At 34.9% G+C, this 19,107-nt stretch overlaps 1 protein-coding gene across 5 annotated transcripts in view; it reads left to right on the top strand.

Annotated features, from left to right (window-relative positions):
• Window positions 1-19,107, top strand: part of LOC109081812 (protein ITPRID2-like) — a 43,874-nt gene that overhangs the window by 8,171 nt on the left and 16,596 nt on the right. For 2 of the 5 annotated variants that reach the window (XM_042764211.1, XM_042764212.1), the window contains exons 2-8: window positions 10,078-10,276; window positions 11,158-11,200; window positions 13,167-13,216; window positions 13,868-13,921; window positions 16,254-16,296; window positions 16,376-16,474; window positions 17,441-17,649. In XM_042764211.1, coding sequence (XP_042620145.1) covers window positions 10,120-10,276; window positions 11,158-11,200; window positions 13,167-13,216; window positions 13,868-13,921; window positions 16,254-16,296; window positions 16,376-16,474; window positions 17,441-17,649 — 655 coding nt within the window. In that variant the 5' untranslated portion in view covers window positions 10,078-10,119. Of the gene's footprint in view, window positions 1-10,077; window positions 10,277-11,157; window positions 11,201-12,383; window positions 12,987-13,045; window positions 13,081-13,166; window positions 13,217-13,271; window positions 13,666-13,867; window positions 13,922-16,253; window positions 16,297-16,375; window positions 16,475-17,440; window positions 17,650-19,107 lie in introns of those variants that run through there. The other 3 variants (XM_042764213.1, XM_042764215.1, XM_042764214.1) reach the window with 3 other exon arrangements.

Genomic DNA, 19,107 nt, shown 5'->3' on the forward strand with positions numbered 1-19,107 from the left:
TAACAGTGTTGTTTGGCTTAATTTTTGCCACAAGTGGCACAATGACATCAGTTCACACACCTTGAGGTATGTTGTTTAGGTCTAAGATAATCTAACTAACTTCACTGCATTACAAGTGCAGTGTTGATTCTTTAATTAGTTTACATTATCAGTCCTCCAAACACAGATCACGTCCCACACATCCCCGTCTCACTTCTTGGGTGGTAGAGTAGCTGTGTCAGAATGTCCTGTTGCTTTTGCCACTTGTAAAGTATTAAGATCCATCAAATGGTTTGTTTGACCTTGTGTGTTACCCTGGCACCCCCTTCTCTGTCTTACGCTTGCTCACTTCCAAGCTCCAGGACACAGTGTTTGGAATACAAAGTGTGTCATAAAACAGACACTTGGATTAAAATAAAACATTAATCAGTGTGTAGCAAGGCAGGGGAACACAAATCAGTGTTTTTATCTGCCTTGTGCTATTAGAAACATATTTAGCATTAAACTAACAGGGAAAATGAGAAAGGCCAGATGGAATCTGTGTACTCACATTTTCTGCACTGATTTAAGGGGAATAGTTATGATAGCAATCTTAAAATCAGGGTTTTTTTTTATGTTGACGTTAAAATGTTGGTGCGTCTGTTTCTTAGATACTAGGCAAATTAGGCAGATGTCTAATTTATTAGAACCTTGTTGACGAAAACATACAAAACTACGCAAGGTAAAATAAATGTTTATAAACCGTCAGTTTTGTTTACCTGTGTATCATAAACAGTTATGGCATTTTGTTGGGTCGCCACTTGATGTTGAAAGTATACTGGAACTTGAAGAAAAACAGTTATGGATTGCTGCAATAACACATGCGATAATTGCATGATATGAATTTTTTTTTTTCTGTAATGTGTGTGTGTGTTTTTTTGAAAAGAAGTTGTTGAAATTATTTTTTTTTTTTTTTTTTTATTGTTTTTCGCATACAGCAAAAATATATGTAAATATATTTTTAAAAATATAATTTCTGCCAATATAATTTTTTTTGCCATCTTTTTTTTTTTGTATATTTTCAACATTTATTTTAAACACACACACACATACATAATTAATAGCATTTAAAAATATATTTTGCCCTCCATATATTTCAATCCAAGAAAGTACATTCACGTTACATTTGAAAATATTTGTTGTCTATAAAATGTGAATATATAACATTTGAATAAAAATCTGCAAGGAACATACTCTATAATGTTCCAAAAAAATTATGAAAAAATAACATTATTAAATCATTTTAAATCTAGTTTTGTTCTTTAGATTTGATATATATGAGTCCTTTAATTGTTCAAGTATTTTTACTGGAAAACAAGACAAAATACTGATAATGAAACTGATCATGAATATAATTTTTTTTTTTAAACTTCCAGCTTTGGTTCTTGAGGACACTCTGAGTTTGATAGTGTCTGAATGTATTGTCACAATCCTTCTTCTCACTCGCTGTCAGAAGACAAGTGGAAAAAGATTCAAATGTAAGCAGGGGGCAGAATTACCCAAAGTGTCATTACTATAAGCACTGTCACATCTTCAAAACTAAAGCTTGTCACATCCTCAGAGGAGATAGATTTTTAGACTTTAGCCCTCCTGATGAACACTTTTCTGGTTGCATAACAAAGAGATTTCTGGAAGCATTCTCCCTTTTTCTCCTTTGATCTCTTTTTAAGCTAAAAGCAGTGAGGCAGTTTTAGGTTCAGGTTTTTTACATATTTCCTGTCTGTGGTGCATAGGTGACACATACATTTTGATGCCAATATCAACATGTCACATGGCATGTGAAAGACCAGAAACATAGTCAATGTAATTACTGAAACTTCCTCTGTAATGTAATGTTCTTATCCTAAAAATTAAATTTGGGGATCAGCAACTACCGCATCATACACTTCATGTGTCACGATTTAGTATATTGAGATGCATCACAGTGACATAATTGGATTGCAACTGACACAGGGCCAAATGCATGGGAGATAGAGTGAATCGGTGGTATCACTTTCAATCTCTCTCACTCAGTTCGCTTCACTTTTTCACAGTGCTGCATCTTGTAGAAGCCTGTGATGTACCATTTTCGTACCATTTAAGGAACTGTAGAAAATGCTATGCCTGAATGCAAAAATAAATAATAATAATAATCATAAAATGTTATTAATCTGTAGTATTGATGCATTATTGGGAAAAAAAAAAAAAGTTTTGTGATGTACTGATATTTATCGGCATATTGATGAACAGTGAAGTAAATTCTCATTTTTACAGTTTGAGCAAAATATGCCTTACACTTGTGTCTTTTAGCTCCCCTTTGTTCATGTTTGCATTCCTCAGAGAGAAATCTGATGGTTCAATGCATGCAGACATTGATCTTCTGGTGATCTGTGTAGAGACACAGAACATTATCGCTTAGGATTGTTTTGCTTTTGGTGTACCACAGGGCTCTATATTTGGCCCTAAAATTTGTCAGCAGCAGCACTTTTCACCCCTGTGGGACTTATGGGAGGGTTACAGAATAACCTTTTCTTTCATAGATGCTGTGGACTCTAAACAATATCACAATGGAGGACTTCATCAAAAGAATGTCATGTTATTCCACAGGCTAGACCTTGGGCTTGTGTTTAGAGCCAATACCAAAGGTCACTGAGGGTGGCAGTTCACCAAGGCACTGGCGCAAAACTGGATATTGTGTTTCTAACTTGGGACGAAAACATTGCAGGTGTGGTTCAAAAAGAGCAGCTTGTTGGGTAAGGCTTATCTTGTTCTGCTTTAAAGCTCATGACATCACAACATGGTTGCAAGATAACATTACTTTCAGGTCACTGGCCAGTCTTTCTTAAAATCAGTTGTGTTATATCCTCACTAGGATATTGTTTCAGCTGTAGATGTCTGTAAAAATGATTAAGCTCCTCTTAAATGTTAATATAGCTTGTACTGAAATTTATGACTTTACACAATTGTAAAAGCAATTATATTTCATTATTTTTCAGCCTTTTGACCATGTATAATGAAATATATTTAAACATTTAGGCATTTTCTTTGTCTGGAAGCATAATTTCCACCAACCAGCCAACCATTTCAAACATCCGTAATTGCCAAGTAGATTCAAAACTTTTAAAGCAATAAGTAAATACATGCAGTTAAAAAAAGGCATGTTTTCAGCAATTTTTCCACTTGAAGAATATTTAATAATTTTTATTAGCCAGTTACAACAACCATTGATGTAAATTTGGGTTGGGACTTTCTGTTTGTCCATCCAATGGTCATAAATTATTATTTATTATTTTTGCAATTCTGTTTGATGATGCTAGTGGCACATACATTACATATTTCCCCTTTGTTTAATTCAGAAACACTAATAATTCGTCTTCATGCTGTCATACTCATGAAACAAGTGGTCATAAATAATCGTGTCTTGGGGCCGGGCGGTAATGGTCCTGTAGCAATTGGGCCGGGCGGTATGTCGTTAGCATGAAATAAAGTGTCTATCGTTAAGAGATTTTGCTATATCATGTATTCCGCGGTATGCAGATATATCTGAATTTTATTTATTGTTTTGGGCCGGGCGGTATGTGCATTGTTAGTTGCGCTTTTTTCTATAAATTTTAGTAATAACAAATATAAAATAAAAATAGCTTTACCGAGGTACATATCGTTATCGTGAAATAAAATTTCTCATACCGTGAAATAAGATTTTGGTCATATCGCCCACCCCTACACTGTTTTTTTTTAAAACATAATAAAATATTATGACATTGCGATATCCTAAATATTAATAAATTTTTATGTTTTTTTGTTATACTTGAATAGTTAAGTCATTATGTATTTTTAAGTTTTTTATTGCCAGTGACGTCATCCTGCATATTCAGTGAACCGGGTATGGTCGGAGAAAATCAAGTAGTGGTCTTAATCAAGAGGTCTCTGTGTAAGCATAATGCATTAATTGTGGGTTGTTTTTTAGGAGTGTGCTTTGATGTGCTGTTGTTTGTACGGTGTTTTACTCTGGTCTTGTTTGGAGGCCTTGGGTACGGGTGGGAACGGAACAACAACAAAGCAATCCGACCTCAACTCCTGGAATGGATGGTGGGATGTCTGGGAACGATTCTCAGTTCAACAGAAAGAGGTCACTAGTGAGAGCATGATGTGAGGGGGGAGCATGCCGTGTTTTAACAATAGGTCATAGTTTTTCAAGGGGATTTTTAGCCGAGACGAACAAACTTTTGTTGTTGCAAGGTTTGAGAATGATGATAGCGACAGCTTGTTTATTCAATGGAACCGAGGGGATCACTGATTTCCCTCACAGCTCTGACATCCAGATATTTGTCACAGACTCCATTGGTTTTCAAGGTTTGAAGTGGTTAGTCTTCTTTAATGGCACAGGATCAGGGTTTTATCACAGTTTCTCCCCAGCTTTAAGTCTGTTCACTCATAACATGCATTGTGAACACAAAGGACCCTGGGGTTCACATTTTTTAAATTTATCAAGTCCATACCATATCCAAATATTTGAAATGTTAAGTGATTAGGATATTTGAACTGGTTACTATTTAGATAATGATGACGCATAATAATGATTTTACATATATATATATAGGATATGCTAGATATTAAAAGATAATAAATATATAATATAATATATATATATATATATATATATATATATATATATTAGGGTGTGCAAACAAAATCGAATACGATTTTCCATGCGCTCTCTTCAGTAAAGGACGCACCTGTGATAGTAGTATATCTCGCAGCACGTGTGTTAAGATCAGGGTTACCAGGTTTTCAACCAACAAATTCCTGCCCAGGTATGGCTTCTCAAAACTAGTCCCAAAACTAGCCCAATCGCGTTTCCAGGAGGTTCCCCGATAAAAATTGCATACCGGGGTTAAACTATACGTTTTTGGCAGGGTTGCCCTGGTAATATTCACATTTTAAGGGCTAAATATCACGTTATTGGTATTGAGGTCGCTTCAACCCGCATACATGAAAAACAACCGCAGACTTGGCAACACTGGCCCACCCCCCCCCCCCCCCCCCCACACCCCCCCCCCCCCCCCTGGTTCAGGTGGAGAGCGCATTTACTACACAGAGCCGTTAGTCCACCGACACAAGCTACACAAAATCGCTTTCAAAATCGACAAAGAATCGCCTGCGATTTTAAAATCAATTTTGTGTAGACTGTCAGTGAATTACGGTTCTGTGTAGTAAATGGCAACCAGTGTTGCCAAGTCTGCGGTTGTTTTTTCATGTCTGCGGGGTTGAAAGCGACCCCAATACCAATAACGTGATTATTTAGCCCCTAAAAATGTGAATATGACCAGGGCACAACCTGCCAAAAACGTATAGTTTAAAAACCCCGGGATGCGAAATTTTTATCGGGGAACCTCCTGGAAACGCAATTGGGCTAGATTTTGGACTAGTTTTGAGAAGCAACTGGGCAGGATTTGTTGTGACAAACCTGCACCCTGATCTTAACACCGTGCTGGAGATATACTACTAATTACAGGAGCGTCTTTACTGAAGAGATGCGCATGAAAATCGTATTCGTTTTTTTGCACAGCCCTAATGTTTGTGTGTGTCTAGTGTATATATATATATATATATATATATATATATATATTATATATATATATATATCTTTTTTTTTTTTTTATAGTTTATATATATAGTTATATATATTTTATATATATATATATTTTTTATATTTTTTTTTTTTTTTTTTTTTTTTATATCTTTTTTATTTTTTTATTTATATATATTATATGTGTGTGTGTATATTGTTATTTTTTTTTTTTATATTATATGTATATGTATGTGTATATGTGTGTGTATATGTGTATATAAAGTATATGTATGTATGTAATAGATTAAATATATTAAAATTTCAATTTGGGTTCCATTTCAGTTTGGGTTCCAGAGACAGTTCCAACCAAAAGTGACCAAAATGTTCACTTATACTATAATTCTTTTTTTAAAAAAAAATATATATATTTATACTACATTTTAAGGGGTCTGTGTTTGGTTATGACATTTTGATTTGAACATTAAACAAATGCATGGATGAAATGTTCACAGTAAGATCTATAATATGCTTTTACAAAATAGTTTGTAATAGTTTGTAAAAAAAAAAAAAATGGAATTTTGAATAAACATCCAAATGAATGCAAATATGGTTCAAAAGAAAAAAACAGCTGGATTACTGGGAATATTGCAACATTCTGTTTACAGTTAGCTGTGTGTGAGATTTACTGCAAAGGTTTCCCCTAGTTAACATTTTGCATTTGTTCTGTGATTGATGGATAAGTGGCATGCTTGAAGTTACTTAGTAGTGCTTATTTATGTTAAGTCACTGCTTTTCTCATCCTTCTTCCCCAAGTCTCTATTAATTTAAAGCAGAGTATGTAACTCAGTCTGCACCATTTACAAATCGCAGGTCTAAAATGGAGTGGAGAGCATGAGTTTTCCTGTGTTTACAGAATTAAACAACTGCGCTGTTTGTGAAAGGAAATGGAGCGTACTGCTCTCATATTTGACTGCTGTTGCATGGCTTATTGACAAAGACTTTTGTGTTGTCTCTTAATTGAATCGATCAATACGCCATTTACGTTAGCATTTTCTTTTATTCTAGAGTGGCCATGTATCAACTTGGTATTAGGACTCATATTTGCAAATTTTTTTAGTAATATTTCAAGTCTGAAATGAATATTTCCCTTGAACTACATAAAAGATGTCAGTGGAAACAGTGATCCAGTCAGAATTGCTATGGTTAATCAACTTTTGCTGATGAGATATTTAAATTAAGCTTAACATGATGTTAGAGAGAGCCTATTTGTGTGCTAGTGTAAATAATAATTTTGTGTTGCTAGTGAACAATTTGTTTTTAATGAGAAATGGGAGTCTACATTCTGGAGTACTGTACACAGTTTGCTTCCTTTTAACTTTCTCCAAATAGACTGAACATCAATTCTGTTTTAGGAGTCCAAAAATAACGAACCTCTGATGGGATTTGAACCTGTGAACAGATATGCAGCTGAAACTGAGACCATGTTTGCATTATTAGACTTTAACAATATTAGGTAATGCCTCTATGGAATACTTGATTGTGATTGGTTGTTTGCAGCATTTTTCAGTCAAATATTGTTGTAGAATGACTGTTAAATCATTTTATTGAATGTTGTCCCCGTCAAGTGATTTCCAAATGTAGCTGTGCTAGTTTTGTTTCTTTTGTATTACTAATTTTATTTATTGAACAATGAAGATTCCACTCATTAATATTTCATGTGCATTTCTTTCTTTTTTTTTTATGTATGCATGTTTTAATAAGAAGGCAAATGTATAAAAAGCCATATGTTAACACAAAATAATATTTTGAATTAATCACAAAATTAATTAATTTTTTGCTCACAATTTCAACCCAATAAATTTTTTTAGAGCTAGACATAAATAGTAAAATGTATATTCATTTTAAAAATGCCCATAAAATTCTAAGATTTTATCAATTCCCATGATTTTTCCAGATATATAAAACACTTTATATATCAGTCTCATATATCCAAGTTTTCCAAGATTGTTGGATTTTGTTTGTTGTTGGTTTAGTTTATGTTAATGTTTGATTCCTCCTATTTTAAGAACCACTGTTGTTACTGTAAGGTGTATTCATGCAGGTATATTCCCCAATGTTGACGTGTTTCCTTATAATCACCTTTGGTAATAAAATGTGGTGGTGTTCCTGGTGGTTTTCATTTGTCACACTTCGATGATCAGTCTGAAAATAGGCACATGCTATAAATAGCCGTGTGTGAATTGTGGGAGATCAGAACACTAAGTTATAAATCCATCCTATTTGGTCAGGCTCATCTGTTCCTTCAAAAAGTGCTAGATCCAAAACAGGAAATGACTCCACACCAGCTTGTAATCTTTCAACTAAACAGACATTTCCTGCTCGACTTGTTTTTTAACTTTTTCTTTTTTACCATTTATTCCAGTTAAGACCCCCGTCCCGCCCCCATCTCTTTCTCCCTCTCTTTCTTCGGTTTGCTGCTTATGGACAGGAATTTTGGAATCTCTTTAGATGTTATTAGTTTCTGCTGTTTATTTGTTGTCCCAGCCTTCACATGGCCTTCATCTCATTTGATTTTCCAGTAGTTTTTGGAAGCAATGATCCCTCTATTTGTTGTTCTATTGGTCAGATCCTTTAACCAACTGAACAAAAACTTCTCATATACTGGTGCTTTCTTTTCTTTCTTTTATTTTATTTTTATTTTTTTTTTAAGGTTATTTGGGTTATAACATTTGGGTTCTATATATATATATATATATAATATGGTGTATATATATATTATAATATAATATATATATATATATATATATATATATATATATATATATATATATATATATTATATATATATATATATATATATATATCTATATATATATATATAATATATATATATATATATATATATATATATAGTTATTTATTTATTTATTTATATATATATTTATTTATTCATTAAAAAAGTTCTCTTTAGACTATTTATTCTGACTGTGTCAGGATGATTATGCTATTTAAAGCTGCATGTCATTTCTGCACCTATCATCTATTAGTGAACAAAAACTTGCCACAGATAATTGCTATTTTAATGGAATAATTCATCCAAAAAAAGAAAATATATAACAAAAAAAAGGTATTCACCCTTAGGCCAACCAAGATGTAGATGAGTTCTTCACTGGAACAGATTTGGAGAAATTTAGCATTACATCACTTGCCCACCAATAGATCCTCTGGAGTGAATGGGTGCCGTCAGAATGAGAGTCTAAACAGCTGATAAAATCATCACAATAATTCACATGACTCCAGTCCATCAGTTAACATTTTGAAGTAAAAAGTTGCATGTTTGTAATAAAGCCATAATTAAAACATTGTTCTGACTGTTGCTTCTGGCTAGGTCTCTATCCATAATATTGTTGTCTACAGTGAAAAAGTAATCTTGTCTGAATCAGGAGAGAAATATGCACATATCAAACACTGAAAACAGTCCAAAACAGTTATGAACAAAAATGTTCAAAAAAGGTTTTGATTTTGATATGAGAGGCTTTGTAATTATGGATTATGGGCTTATATTTTGGCCAGAAGTGACGGGTTGAAGTTAAAATGCTTTCATGATGGAATTGTTTCTTACCAACACAGCTTTTTGCTTCATAAGACATTAATTGATGGGCTGGAGTCATGTGGATTCCTTGTGGATTACTGTGATGTTTTAATCAGCTGTTTAGACTCTCATTCTGATGGCACCCATTCACTGCAGAGTATCTATTGGTGAGCAAGTGATGTAATGCAAAATTTCTCCAAATCTGCTCCAATGAAAAAACAAATTTGTCTACATCTTGGATGGAATGAGGGTCAGTAAATTTTCATCACATTTTCATTTTTGGGTGAACTATTCCTTTAACACCGTGATCAGTCAAAATCATTTTCACTGTCTGTTTGTTTTGCGAAGAGTCCCTTTTATGACATGCATTTTACTCTCTCTAGATTACAGATTTACATTAATTATTGTTATTATATGAGAACTATTGCAGTTATTCTTGAAGGTGGGAATTCATACAAGTTTAGGCTAATACTGTACATATATATTTTCAGGGTCTGTTTTGGATCGAGGCAATGTACTGTATGCTCTGCACATTTCTTATGGAACACTGTCTGTTTAAGGTCATTTTTTGAGTCTTGATTTTGAGTATTAGTGCGATTGGAGAAAGTGCTGTAACATTTGTTTGTCTATTACACACTGTGTTTTCAGTTAACACCCTTAAACCTCATGTGCAGCTAATGCATCAAAGACATGTTCGCTCTTGTAGTTTTGTTCTTGAAGTGCTCAAATGAGCATTTGATGTGTGCACAGTTTTGGTTAATGTGACTTTGTTTAGAAAAGGAAGATTCTTACATATCTGCTTTATATGACACAAGACAGCGCTCTTTGGGCCTGCTATCGATCCCTCCAGAGAGAGGGGGCCTGGCTATTGTCATGTCATTCAGGTCTGAGCCTATCCCTTTCCGCTTCTCTACAGGTGAACCGTCCCCCACTGTAGTATCCCGTCCGAGCCAAGGACATGGAGGAGTGCGAGTCCCCCCCTGCCAGATTCAGGAGGAGAGCTTGGGCTCAGAGCCGAGACTCTTGGCAGACTTCTGAGTCTCGGGACCAGGGCGCAGAGGAGCCGCTGTCTGCCCAGCCTATGGAAGATAAGACTTCGACAGCTTCAGAAACGGGTAGGGTGCTTCTGTTAATGTCGTAGCAGTTCAGATTTGTTGTTTCTGTTCTAACGGATACTACATACATAGTTTTAGAGTTGAATTTGAAGACATTTCAACCAATCGGCTGTCACAGCCATGTAGATTCAAAATATTGAATGCAAGAACTAAAATATAGTAGAAGTCCAGTTAAAATACTAGTTTTTCGTTAAGAATGATTTTTCGTCATTTTAATTTATGTGCATTTAAATATAACAATTCATAGTTATAATAATAAACAGTAATATTTACCATACTATATTATTAATTAAAGATTTTTGAAATAAAAATACCACACAGATATATAGTGACGATGTAAACAAATAGTTGAATTTGAAACTTTTACATGAATTAAGTCTTCATTCTGTGACTGTCAACATTTATCTAACTATAAAGGTTCAGTAATAAGGAGAATTACCGTAAATGCTCTAATAAATTGACCCCTGAAAAATATAAACAAATTTAGCGTGAGATTTATATTTTCAGATGCAAACCATACATCTTTATCTTTTTTGTCAGTTATATCTGAGAATCTCAACTTGATTCTGGGATTTAGGGGGTTTGAGGCTCTGTGGGAAGGTGTACTGGAAGCAGTAATGTGCTAATGAACACAGCAGGGAGAGATTACAGAGGTTTGGCTGCTCGGCTTGGCATTTGATTCTCCATTCAAATCATGATAAACCAAATTAAGAGCAAATAAAGGTTTCTGGAAAAAGAAAGAATCGAAGACCACAGTGGTAGTTCAGAGAACCGCTCTGTGTTTGTTGTCACTGTTAGATTTGTTGTTTACTCTTTGCTTTTAGGGAAATTCATTTGTTTATTACACGGAACAGTTACTTGTATTTTTTTTTTCTCCTCAGGTCATAAACCAAATCAAGTAGAGAACTGGCTCAGGACCTGCAGGTAAGTTACCTAACAAACTCGCTGCTCATATATTACAAATGCAAATGGTGTGAGAAAGATCTGCGTACATGCCACAGTATGACGGGAATTGGAAAGTAAACAAAATGCTTAGATGCAGCATAGAAAAGCATTCTGTCCTTTGGCTTTGGTGTCTCTGACAAGCAGTAAATTTGAGAGAACTGTGTGAATAGTTCAGTGAGTTCAGACCGTGATCTTCCCAGAGTCAGGAAAGTCATTGCTTGTGGGGACTGACTATTGTCCTTTGTGCTGCCGGTGTTTTTCTGGTGACTTGTTTGGGTCTGTGGGGGCCCATTAATGCTGAAGTTTTCCTCAGAGACTTTTTAGCCTTTCTTTTTTTTGTACTGCCAGGCGCTTTTTTTTTTTTTTTAAGATGTACGACTGTTAAGCTCTGAAGCGTAGGAGAAAAAGGCCATTGATTTACTTTGTAGATATGCGTCCCTCATGACCAACATAAACCTTCTACCTGAAAAACAAAACAGAGATTCCAGAATTGCTGGCCCGTGTCCCTGATGGCCGTTTCATCTTGTGATCTAAAAGGAAACCTTATATGTTTGTTTGAATGTTGTTGGAAATTTGGCTTAATGTCATTTACTCAACTTTTTTTCTGGGAACATGTGAAAAACATTTGTTGTTGATGATGTCATATTTAATTGCTATCTGAATATTTGAGTTTAAAAGCTGGAATGAATCCAAAAATCATTTTGACCACTGCCAACGGCTGTTCTCTTATATTTTTGGTGCAGTAAATGTCTAAACAACTTGTTTAGAATTATTGTTATGTTGTTATGTAAAAATATTCAAATGGAGCCAAATTGCATTTGAAATGGGCCGAAATTTCTTGTACAGTCCTGTTCAAATGTTTGGAGTTTGTAAGATTTTGTCTTATGTTCACCAATTATGCATTTATTTGATAAAAAATACAGTAAAACTATAATATTGTAAAATATTATTACAATTAAATTAACTTTTTTATTATCATTATTTGATTATATGTTGAAATATAATTTATTCCTGTATGGCAAAGCTGAATTTTTAGTAGGCATTACTCCAGTCTTCAGTGTCACGTGATCCATAAGAAATCATTTTAATATGCTGATTTGGTGCTCAAGAAACATGTCTTATTATTATCATCATCATCATCAATTCAGATGAATAAAAAGTTAAAAAGAACAGCATGCAATTTTTTGAACTTTATAAAAGTGTTAGGAACATTATAAAACATTACCGTCACTTTAGGTCAATTTAATGCATCCTTGCTGAATAAAAGTGAAAAAATAGCTGTTAATAAATGTAAATAAACATTTCGAGATGGCATGATGAGTAAATGATGCCAAAATGTTATTTTTGGCTGATCTGTTCCTTCACAGTTGACTTATTTAAATGCTCCCAGTGTAAATTCCCCCGTTGAACCCAGATGCAGCATGTTTGAGTATCAACGCCACACACTAGGTCAATAAAAATACCTCGTGCTCGTCCTATTCCCAATTCCTGCTCATTATCATTAAACACACACCAGACAGACATCCTCCTACAGCCTGACAGGAAATGTAATTGTCTCCACTGCCGAGAGTTTGCTGGATATCCGGAGCTAAAAAGACTTGTGTGGTGGTGGAGCTGCTAGTGTTGTGAAACATGGCCAGCACCCAGCAGAGCACAAGCTATTCTTAGCCTCGTTTTTACGTGGTGTGTTTTTTTTTTTTCTCACGTCGTTCGGATCACCAGGTGTCTGGATGAAAGTGGAAGGGGCTTTCGAAGGCAGCGTTTTGTAAGTGTTGAGACGACAAGTTCGTGCCAAGAGAATCTCTGTCGGCAGTTGTGTATGAAGAAAATAACACTTCAAGAGAGGGACGGGTGTCTGTGTGCGTGTTTCTGTTCGTGTGACATTTTTTAGGGAGAGATTTGGCGAGTAAAAAGAGGATATGACGTGTTATTGATCTTTCAACAGGACTCCTCTCGGAGCTTCTTTGGACGAACAAAGCGGCAGTCCGTCCAGAGGTGAGTTCAGCTTCTTCAGACTAAATGGTGTGTTTATTTGCAGTTCCACTTTCATGTTAGCTATGATAGTCTGTAGTAGATTTTGTTAGCTATGATAGTCTGTAGTCTGCTAAATGCACAAAATGTAAATGTAGTAGGTTTCATTGCAAAAAGTTACTCAGCTGCCTGCTGACTCTTCTCTACCACTCCTTGTGAACTTTGGAGCAAGAACTCTCACAGTTCACTACAGCGCATGCACATTCACTGGCACACACACATACACACACATGCACGCTGCTTTGGGACCAATAGCAGACCCCCACACACTCCAGGCAAAGAAGTGCCTGATTAGATTAACATTTCTTCAGAGTTTAACTCTAAACAGAACTGAATCCAAGAGCAGGATAATGTATTATGGATCATGTCATTCAAAACTGCATCAACATCATATAATTCGGATAACTACTTAGGTAAGGTAATTGCACTTAAGAGTAAATATTTACCGTTAACCTCTCAGTGCGTGTGAGCTAAAGCCACATTCAGGCTCTGAAGTGCTACTTGGACGTGTTTAAGTGTTTTTATGGGCAAGAGAATGGGAAATGATCACTTCTTCATCGCGATGGGTCAGCACAAAGTGTTTGTTCTCTGAAAGCTGATCTCTTTGCCTTTCAGTGCCATTAAAGAATGGCTGTAGCTTTGAAGATGACCTGTCCCTGGGAGCTGAGGGTAAGTACTCTCCACTTTCTCCCTTAATCGGTTGTAATTGCTCTCAAGTGTGCTCCTTTGTGAGAATGTGACAAAGAATTTCAAGAATTCCACGTAGCTTCTTTGAGGTTAATGGACCGAATGACAAACAAGAATGAATGCTGGCATTGTTTTGTTTTGTCTGTTGTTTTTTTTTTTTTTTTTTTTTTTTAAGTATTATAGTAGTATGTCACTTGTCAAATTTAGTGCTGTTTAGTGTTTACTTTCTCTTTGGTTTATGTGCTGCCTTGAGTTTGCACAATGAAACAGGGCGACATGCAGACTCTTGCATGTGATACTCGGGTTAAAAGACTGGTTTTGGCACATCAGATAACTTATCTCTGGTTTCATGGTGTGGACCCTATGGCCCATGTGTTAGCGGGAGTGGAACATTTCAATAATAAAAGTGACTTTGCATCTCACTTTTTATTCCACAAGGTCTCAATGTCAGATGTGTCACAGAATTCTAGTGTTAGCTGGCAGTTTTTTGCAGTCAGGAGTTTTTTATGCTGATGCACAGCATTTGATTAGGAAGTGGAGTTTTGCATTATCAGGGTCCAAAATGGAACATTTTTCAGTCATAAATATTTTATGTATTTATTGAAAATATTTAGCTGAGTTTTTGTTTGAAAACTAAATGTTTCCTATGTTATATATTTATTTTAAAATTTATCAGTATAATTTTTTTATGTTTGTGTGTGTGTGCGTGTGTGTGTGTGAGAGAGAGAGAGGGAGAGAGAGAAAGAGAGAATACATTTAGTTTAATATAAATAAAATTCAGTTTAAATAAATTTATCTAAAATAATTTGTTTCAGAAATATTAAAGGGATACTCCACCCCAAAATGAAAATTTTGTCATTAATCACTGTCATTCCAAACCCGTAAAAGCTCAGTTTGTCTTCGGAACACAATTTCAAGATATTTTGGATGACAAAAATAACGACTTTATTCAATAATTCCTTTGTCAACGGTCTCCTCTGTGTCTCTCCATATCACTGTATGCTGTGTATGCTCTTCTGTGTTATCCACGCCACAAGGATGCGCTGTTATATTTCAAATCAAAGCTAAATACACGTAGTAACAGCACATCCTTGTGGCGCGGATGACACAGAAGAGCATACGCAGCATACAGTGATATGGAGAGACACAGAGGAGACTGTTGACAAAGGAATTTTCTGCACTTACAAAAAATGTTCCCATCACTTCATATAACCCAGATGGCACGTCTGATGGCAGATGGAGTATTCTGACGACTTTCATAACTTTCCTGGACCTTGACACTGTTATTTACTTGGCAGTCTATGGGACAGTCTCAAGCCTCCAGGTTTTCATCCAAAAATATCTTAAATTGTGTTCCGAAGACGAACGGAGCTTTTACGGGTTTGGAACAAGATGGGGGTAAGTGATTAATGACAAAATTTTCATTTTGGGGTGGAGTATCCCTTTAAATGTGAAAAAAAAAAAATTATTAAAACTATTTATAATGTAAGGTTATTAACATTTAAAGAACATTATTAATATTGTTAAAAATACTTGCGCTATTTGCTTGTATAATTGGACCTTTACTATACTGTATTTTCTTGGTAAATTACGATATATGTGTTGGTGTATTTTTACAGTTCTAGAATGACTAGTTTAAACAACATAACAAGCCAAGGGAAAAGCTCTTTACAGTCTCTCCGCAAGCTATTGTGCTATTGCAGTGGTGCAGATTTCACCCTTCAGTGTGTCTGTATGCGAAGAAACGTGTCCAGACTGGTTCCACTCTTACTGACAAGAGCACAGAAATCAGGCAGCACCAGTTGTAGGAATTTCTGTGGAAATTTGAGGTTGAGCATTTTCACCTAAAGCTGATGGATGAGTGCATGTAAGCCAGGACGCTTCAGGCCAGAAAAGCTCTGGCTAATGTCCTCCACGTCTCTGTGTTCAATCATGTCCTCCTAAGTGAACTAAAACCTGGTGTCTAATGTGATTTGTAACGCGAATGGTTTGGCAGGTTAGGATGTGTGCACGTATAATTCTGTCATTGTGCGCTAAGTGCTGAGGGAACTGTTGTGGTTCATCATCCGGAGTGGAGGGTTCTCCGCTTAATAAATCACTTTTGGAAATTAACATCATCACAACGATGAATAAGGCTTTTAAGTAAAGAAGTTCTAACAACTTCAACTATGCTAAAATGGCAGCCATGGCTTTTGGTAATTGCACTTGTTTTGTCAAAAGTCGACAGGTGAGTTCAAGGGAATTTGGTTTCAAATTAGGTAGGAATTCAGCACAGTTAAGCCTGTATTCCTCTTTCTCTCTCCCATCTCTACAGCCAATCACCTCCAGAACAGCAGCACGAAAACAGAGGCCAATGGGTAAGCAGGACTTCCAAAATGTTCCCATCTCTTTCTGTTTTGCTGTGGTCACAGGTGGGTCACTGTCTTCTTTTCACAGCTATGAAATGGCAGCCGAGGCCAAAAGGAGCCAGTTCAAGCAGAAGGGCAGAAGTATGAACTCCACAGGCTCTGGAAAAAGCAGCACCACCGTGTCCAGGTACTTTACAAGAATGATGTACTATGTATTAACACATGCAAAATCTCAGGGCTTGTGAAACAGTAACAACTCAACCAGTGATTGGACAAGGAGTCTGATTATACATTTTATATAATCATTGTATAAGTAATTTTTTTAATATTTTAGTATTTAATATGAATAAGACATAATACATTATTTAATATATATATATATATATATATACACACGTGTGTACAGTATGTGTGTCTGTGTGTGTGTGTATATGTATGTATGTGTATATATATGTATATGTATATATATGTATATGTGTGTGTGTATGTTTTTTTTTTTTATATATATATGTTGCACGGCAACCGATTTCCTACACAACTGTGCAAGTTTCATAATAAATAAGCCAGTGCCAGTGGCTTTCATTGGTAAGCAGCAGTACAATATTATGAATAAAACACATGTTATGCTGCTCATTATACTGCACGCTAGATATTTGCATTGGCATATGAAAACAAGTGTTTGGCAACTATTAATCGCATCCAAAATAAAAGTTTTTGTTTACATAGTATATGTGTACATATATTATGTAAACAAAAACGTTTATTTTGGATGCTATTAATTGTGATTAATTGTTGCCCAGCACTAATGAAAACCAATTTCGGTTAGTTGGATAATACCAATTTACATCTACAAACAAAAGTTCTCAGAACTAACTTTGGCTTTGAGCCATTTTCACTATTTGCTCTAATTAACAATGTTTCAACAATATTCGGTTTGAATATATTAATATAAATATTAACAATTTATTTTGAGGAACACTGATCTTAACATTTTAAAATCAAATCTGTGTAAAAGAAAAACAAATACAATTTCTAATGTCACACAGTGGAGTTATTTGAAGATCTTTGCATGCAGTGACTTTGGTAAACATCGATCGTCTGTTTGCATGTAGCTGCAGGTGTGTGTCTTTCATGGATGTTGTTGTACTTGCAGCGTGTCAGAACTTCTGGACTTGTATGAGGAGGATCCAGAGGAGATCTTGTACAACCTCGGCTTTGGGCGTGAGGAGCCCGACATCGCCTCAAAAATCCCTTCTCGTTTCTTCAACTCGTCTTCTTACGCCAAGGGCATCGACATCAAAGTTTACCTGGGAGCCCAGATTCAGCGCATGGAGCTGGAGAACCCGAACTACGCCCTGACAAGTATGTAGACCCTGCTGTCAACACAATCCATGGCCCTGATAGTACTTCAGCCCCCATCCGTGCCTGTGCACGTTCAAAGTCATGATCAAAATGAGGCATGAAGGGAAATATTACCATTGTTACAAGCAGGGGTGTAGCATTTAGAGCATTTACTAATTTCTATTTTTGTCCCTCGCTTTTTTATTTGAGAAATAATCATTACATCATTGTTTTGTTTTGCATAGCTATGGTGCACAGAAAAAAACATTGTAGCCAGGCAACTGGACAACTTTTAAGTCATCATGAAGTTGAAGTACTTTCTTAATGCAAGTTCTAGTCTTATTGTGCATGCTTCATTGTGCATGTTACTCCAAATAAAATGTTTGTCATAGAAATCTTGAAATCAAAATAAGTTAATAACATTGTCTGCCTTTTGAAATTACTTTCCTTTTTGGTTCACATGCAAAACTCTAGTAACTCCACTCTGGGTTTTCTATTTACCACTCTTCGCTCGCTCCCTGCTCCTATGTGAAAGCAAAATTTGCTGAAAGCTGTTTAATTTAATGCATATTTCTGACATGCAATTGATTTTAGCGATATTTTGACCAATATATTTTTTTCCATTGATTATAAATTATTGATATCAAGATTTATTGATATTGTAATCAATTATTTAACTGTGCATGTTAACTTAAAGTTTATCTTTAAAAATTTGAATAGTTTAAAAACACTGTTAAACATAGAAAATGCTTTAACTAATATAAAGTATTATAAAAAGTCAAATTAATCAATTAAAATGAATAACTACATAGACATTGAAAAAATAAAATTACAAAAACACATCAAAATTACTAAATTTTTAACTAAAATTAAAATATAAAGTCTAATTCAAAATATGAACAATAACAATAATATATTTTTTTATTTTAAATGATATTTTTTGTTATAAATACCTTTTTGAGGTAGTTATTTTATATTCTTAAACAGAATGCACTTCTGTTTAATGGTGCAGAAAAGATTTAACAGTGCAAATCTCAAAATGATTATCCACTTTTTTTATACTGTACATTGTAATGATGAAAATTATCAAATTCACTTGTATCTTCTAAAATAAGTTGTTTTAATACATTTTGAAAAAATAGTGTTGGAGTTTTATTATCAAACATAAAATGAAAATATTAATCTGCATATCAGCCAGAAACAGTGCGTCTTTAATTTCGTTATTGGTCATTAACATAAAGTCGGAGCGATCTTGGAGCAAGAGAGAACAACACTTTCGAAATAAGTTCTCACTAGACAGTCTTACGCTACTGAATGCAAGTTTCTAATCATAGAGAAGTTGAAAGAAGTTGTGATGCCTAAAGGAGAAGTGTTTTTGATGTTAAGACCACTTTGCAAAACACACTGAATCTACGTGTTTGTGCTCATTCTTCAATAACTCTGTATCTTCAAGCAAACGCTGAGCTACGAACCCTCAAA

This window comes from Cyprinus carpio, chromosome A9 (assembly GCF_018340385.1).
Source record: "Cyprinus carpio isolate SPL01 chromosome A9, ASM1834038v1, whole genome shotgun sequence".
NCBI lineage: Eukaryota > Metazoa > Chordata > Actinopteri > Cypriniformes > Cyprinidae > Cyprinus > Cyprinus carpio.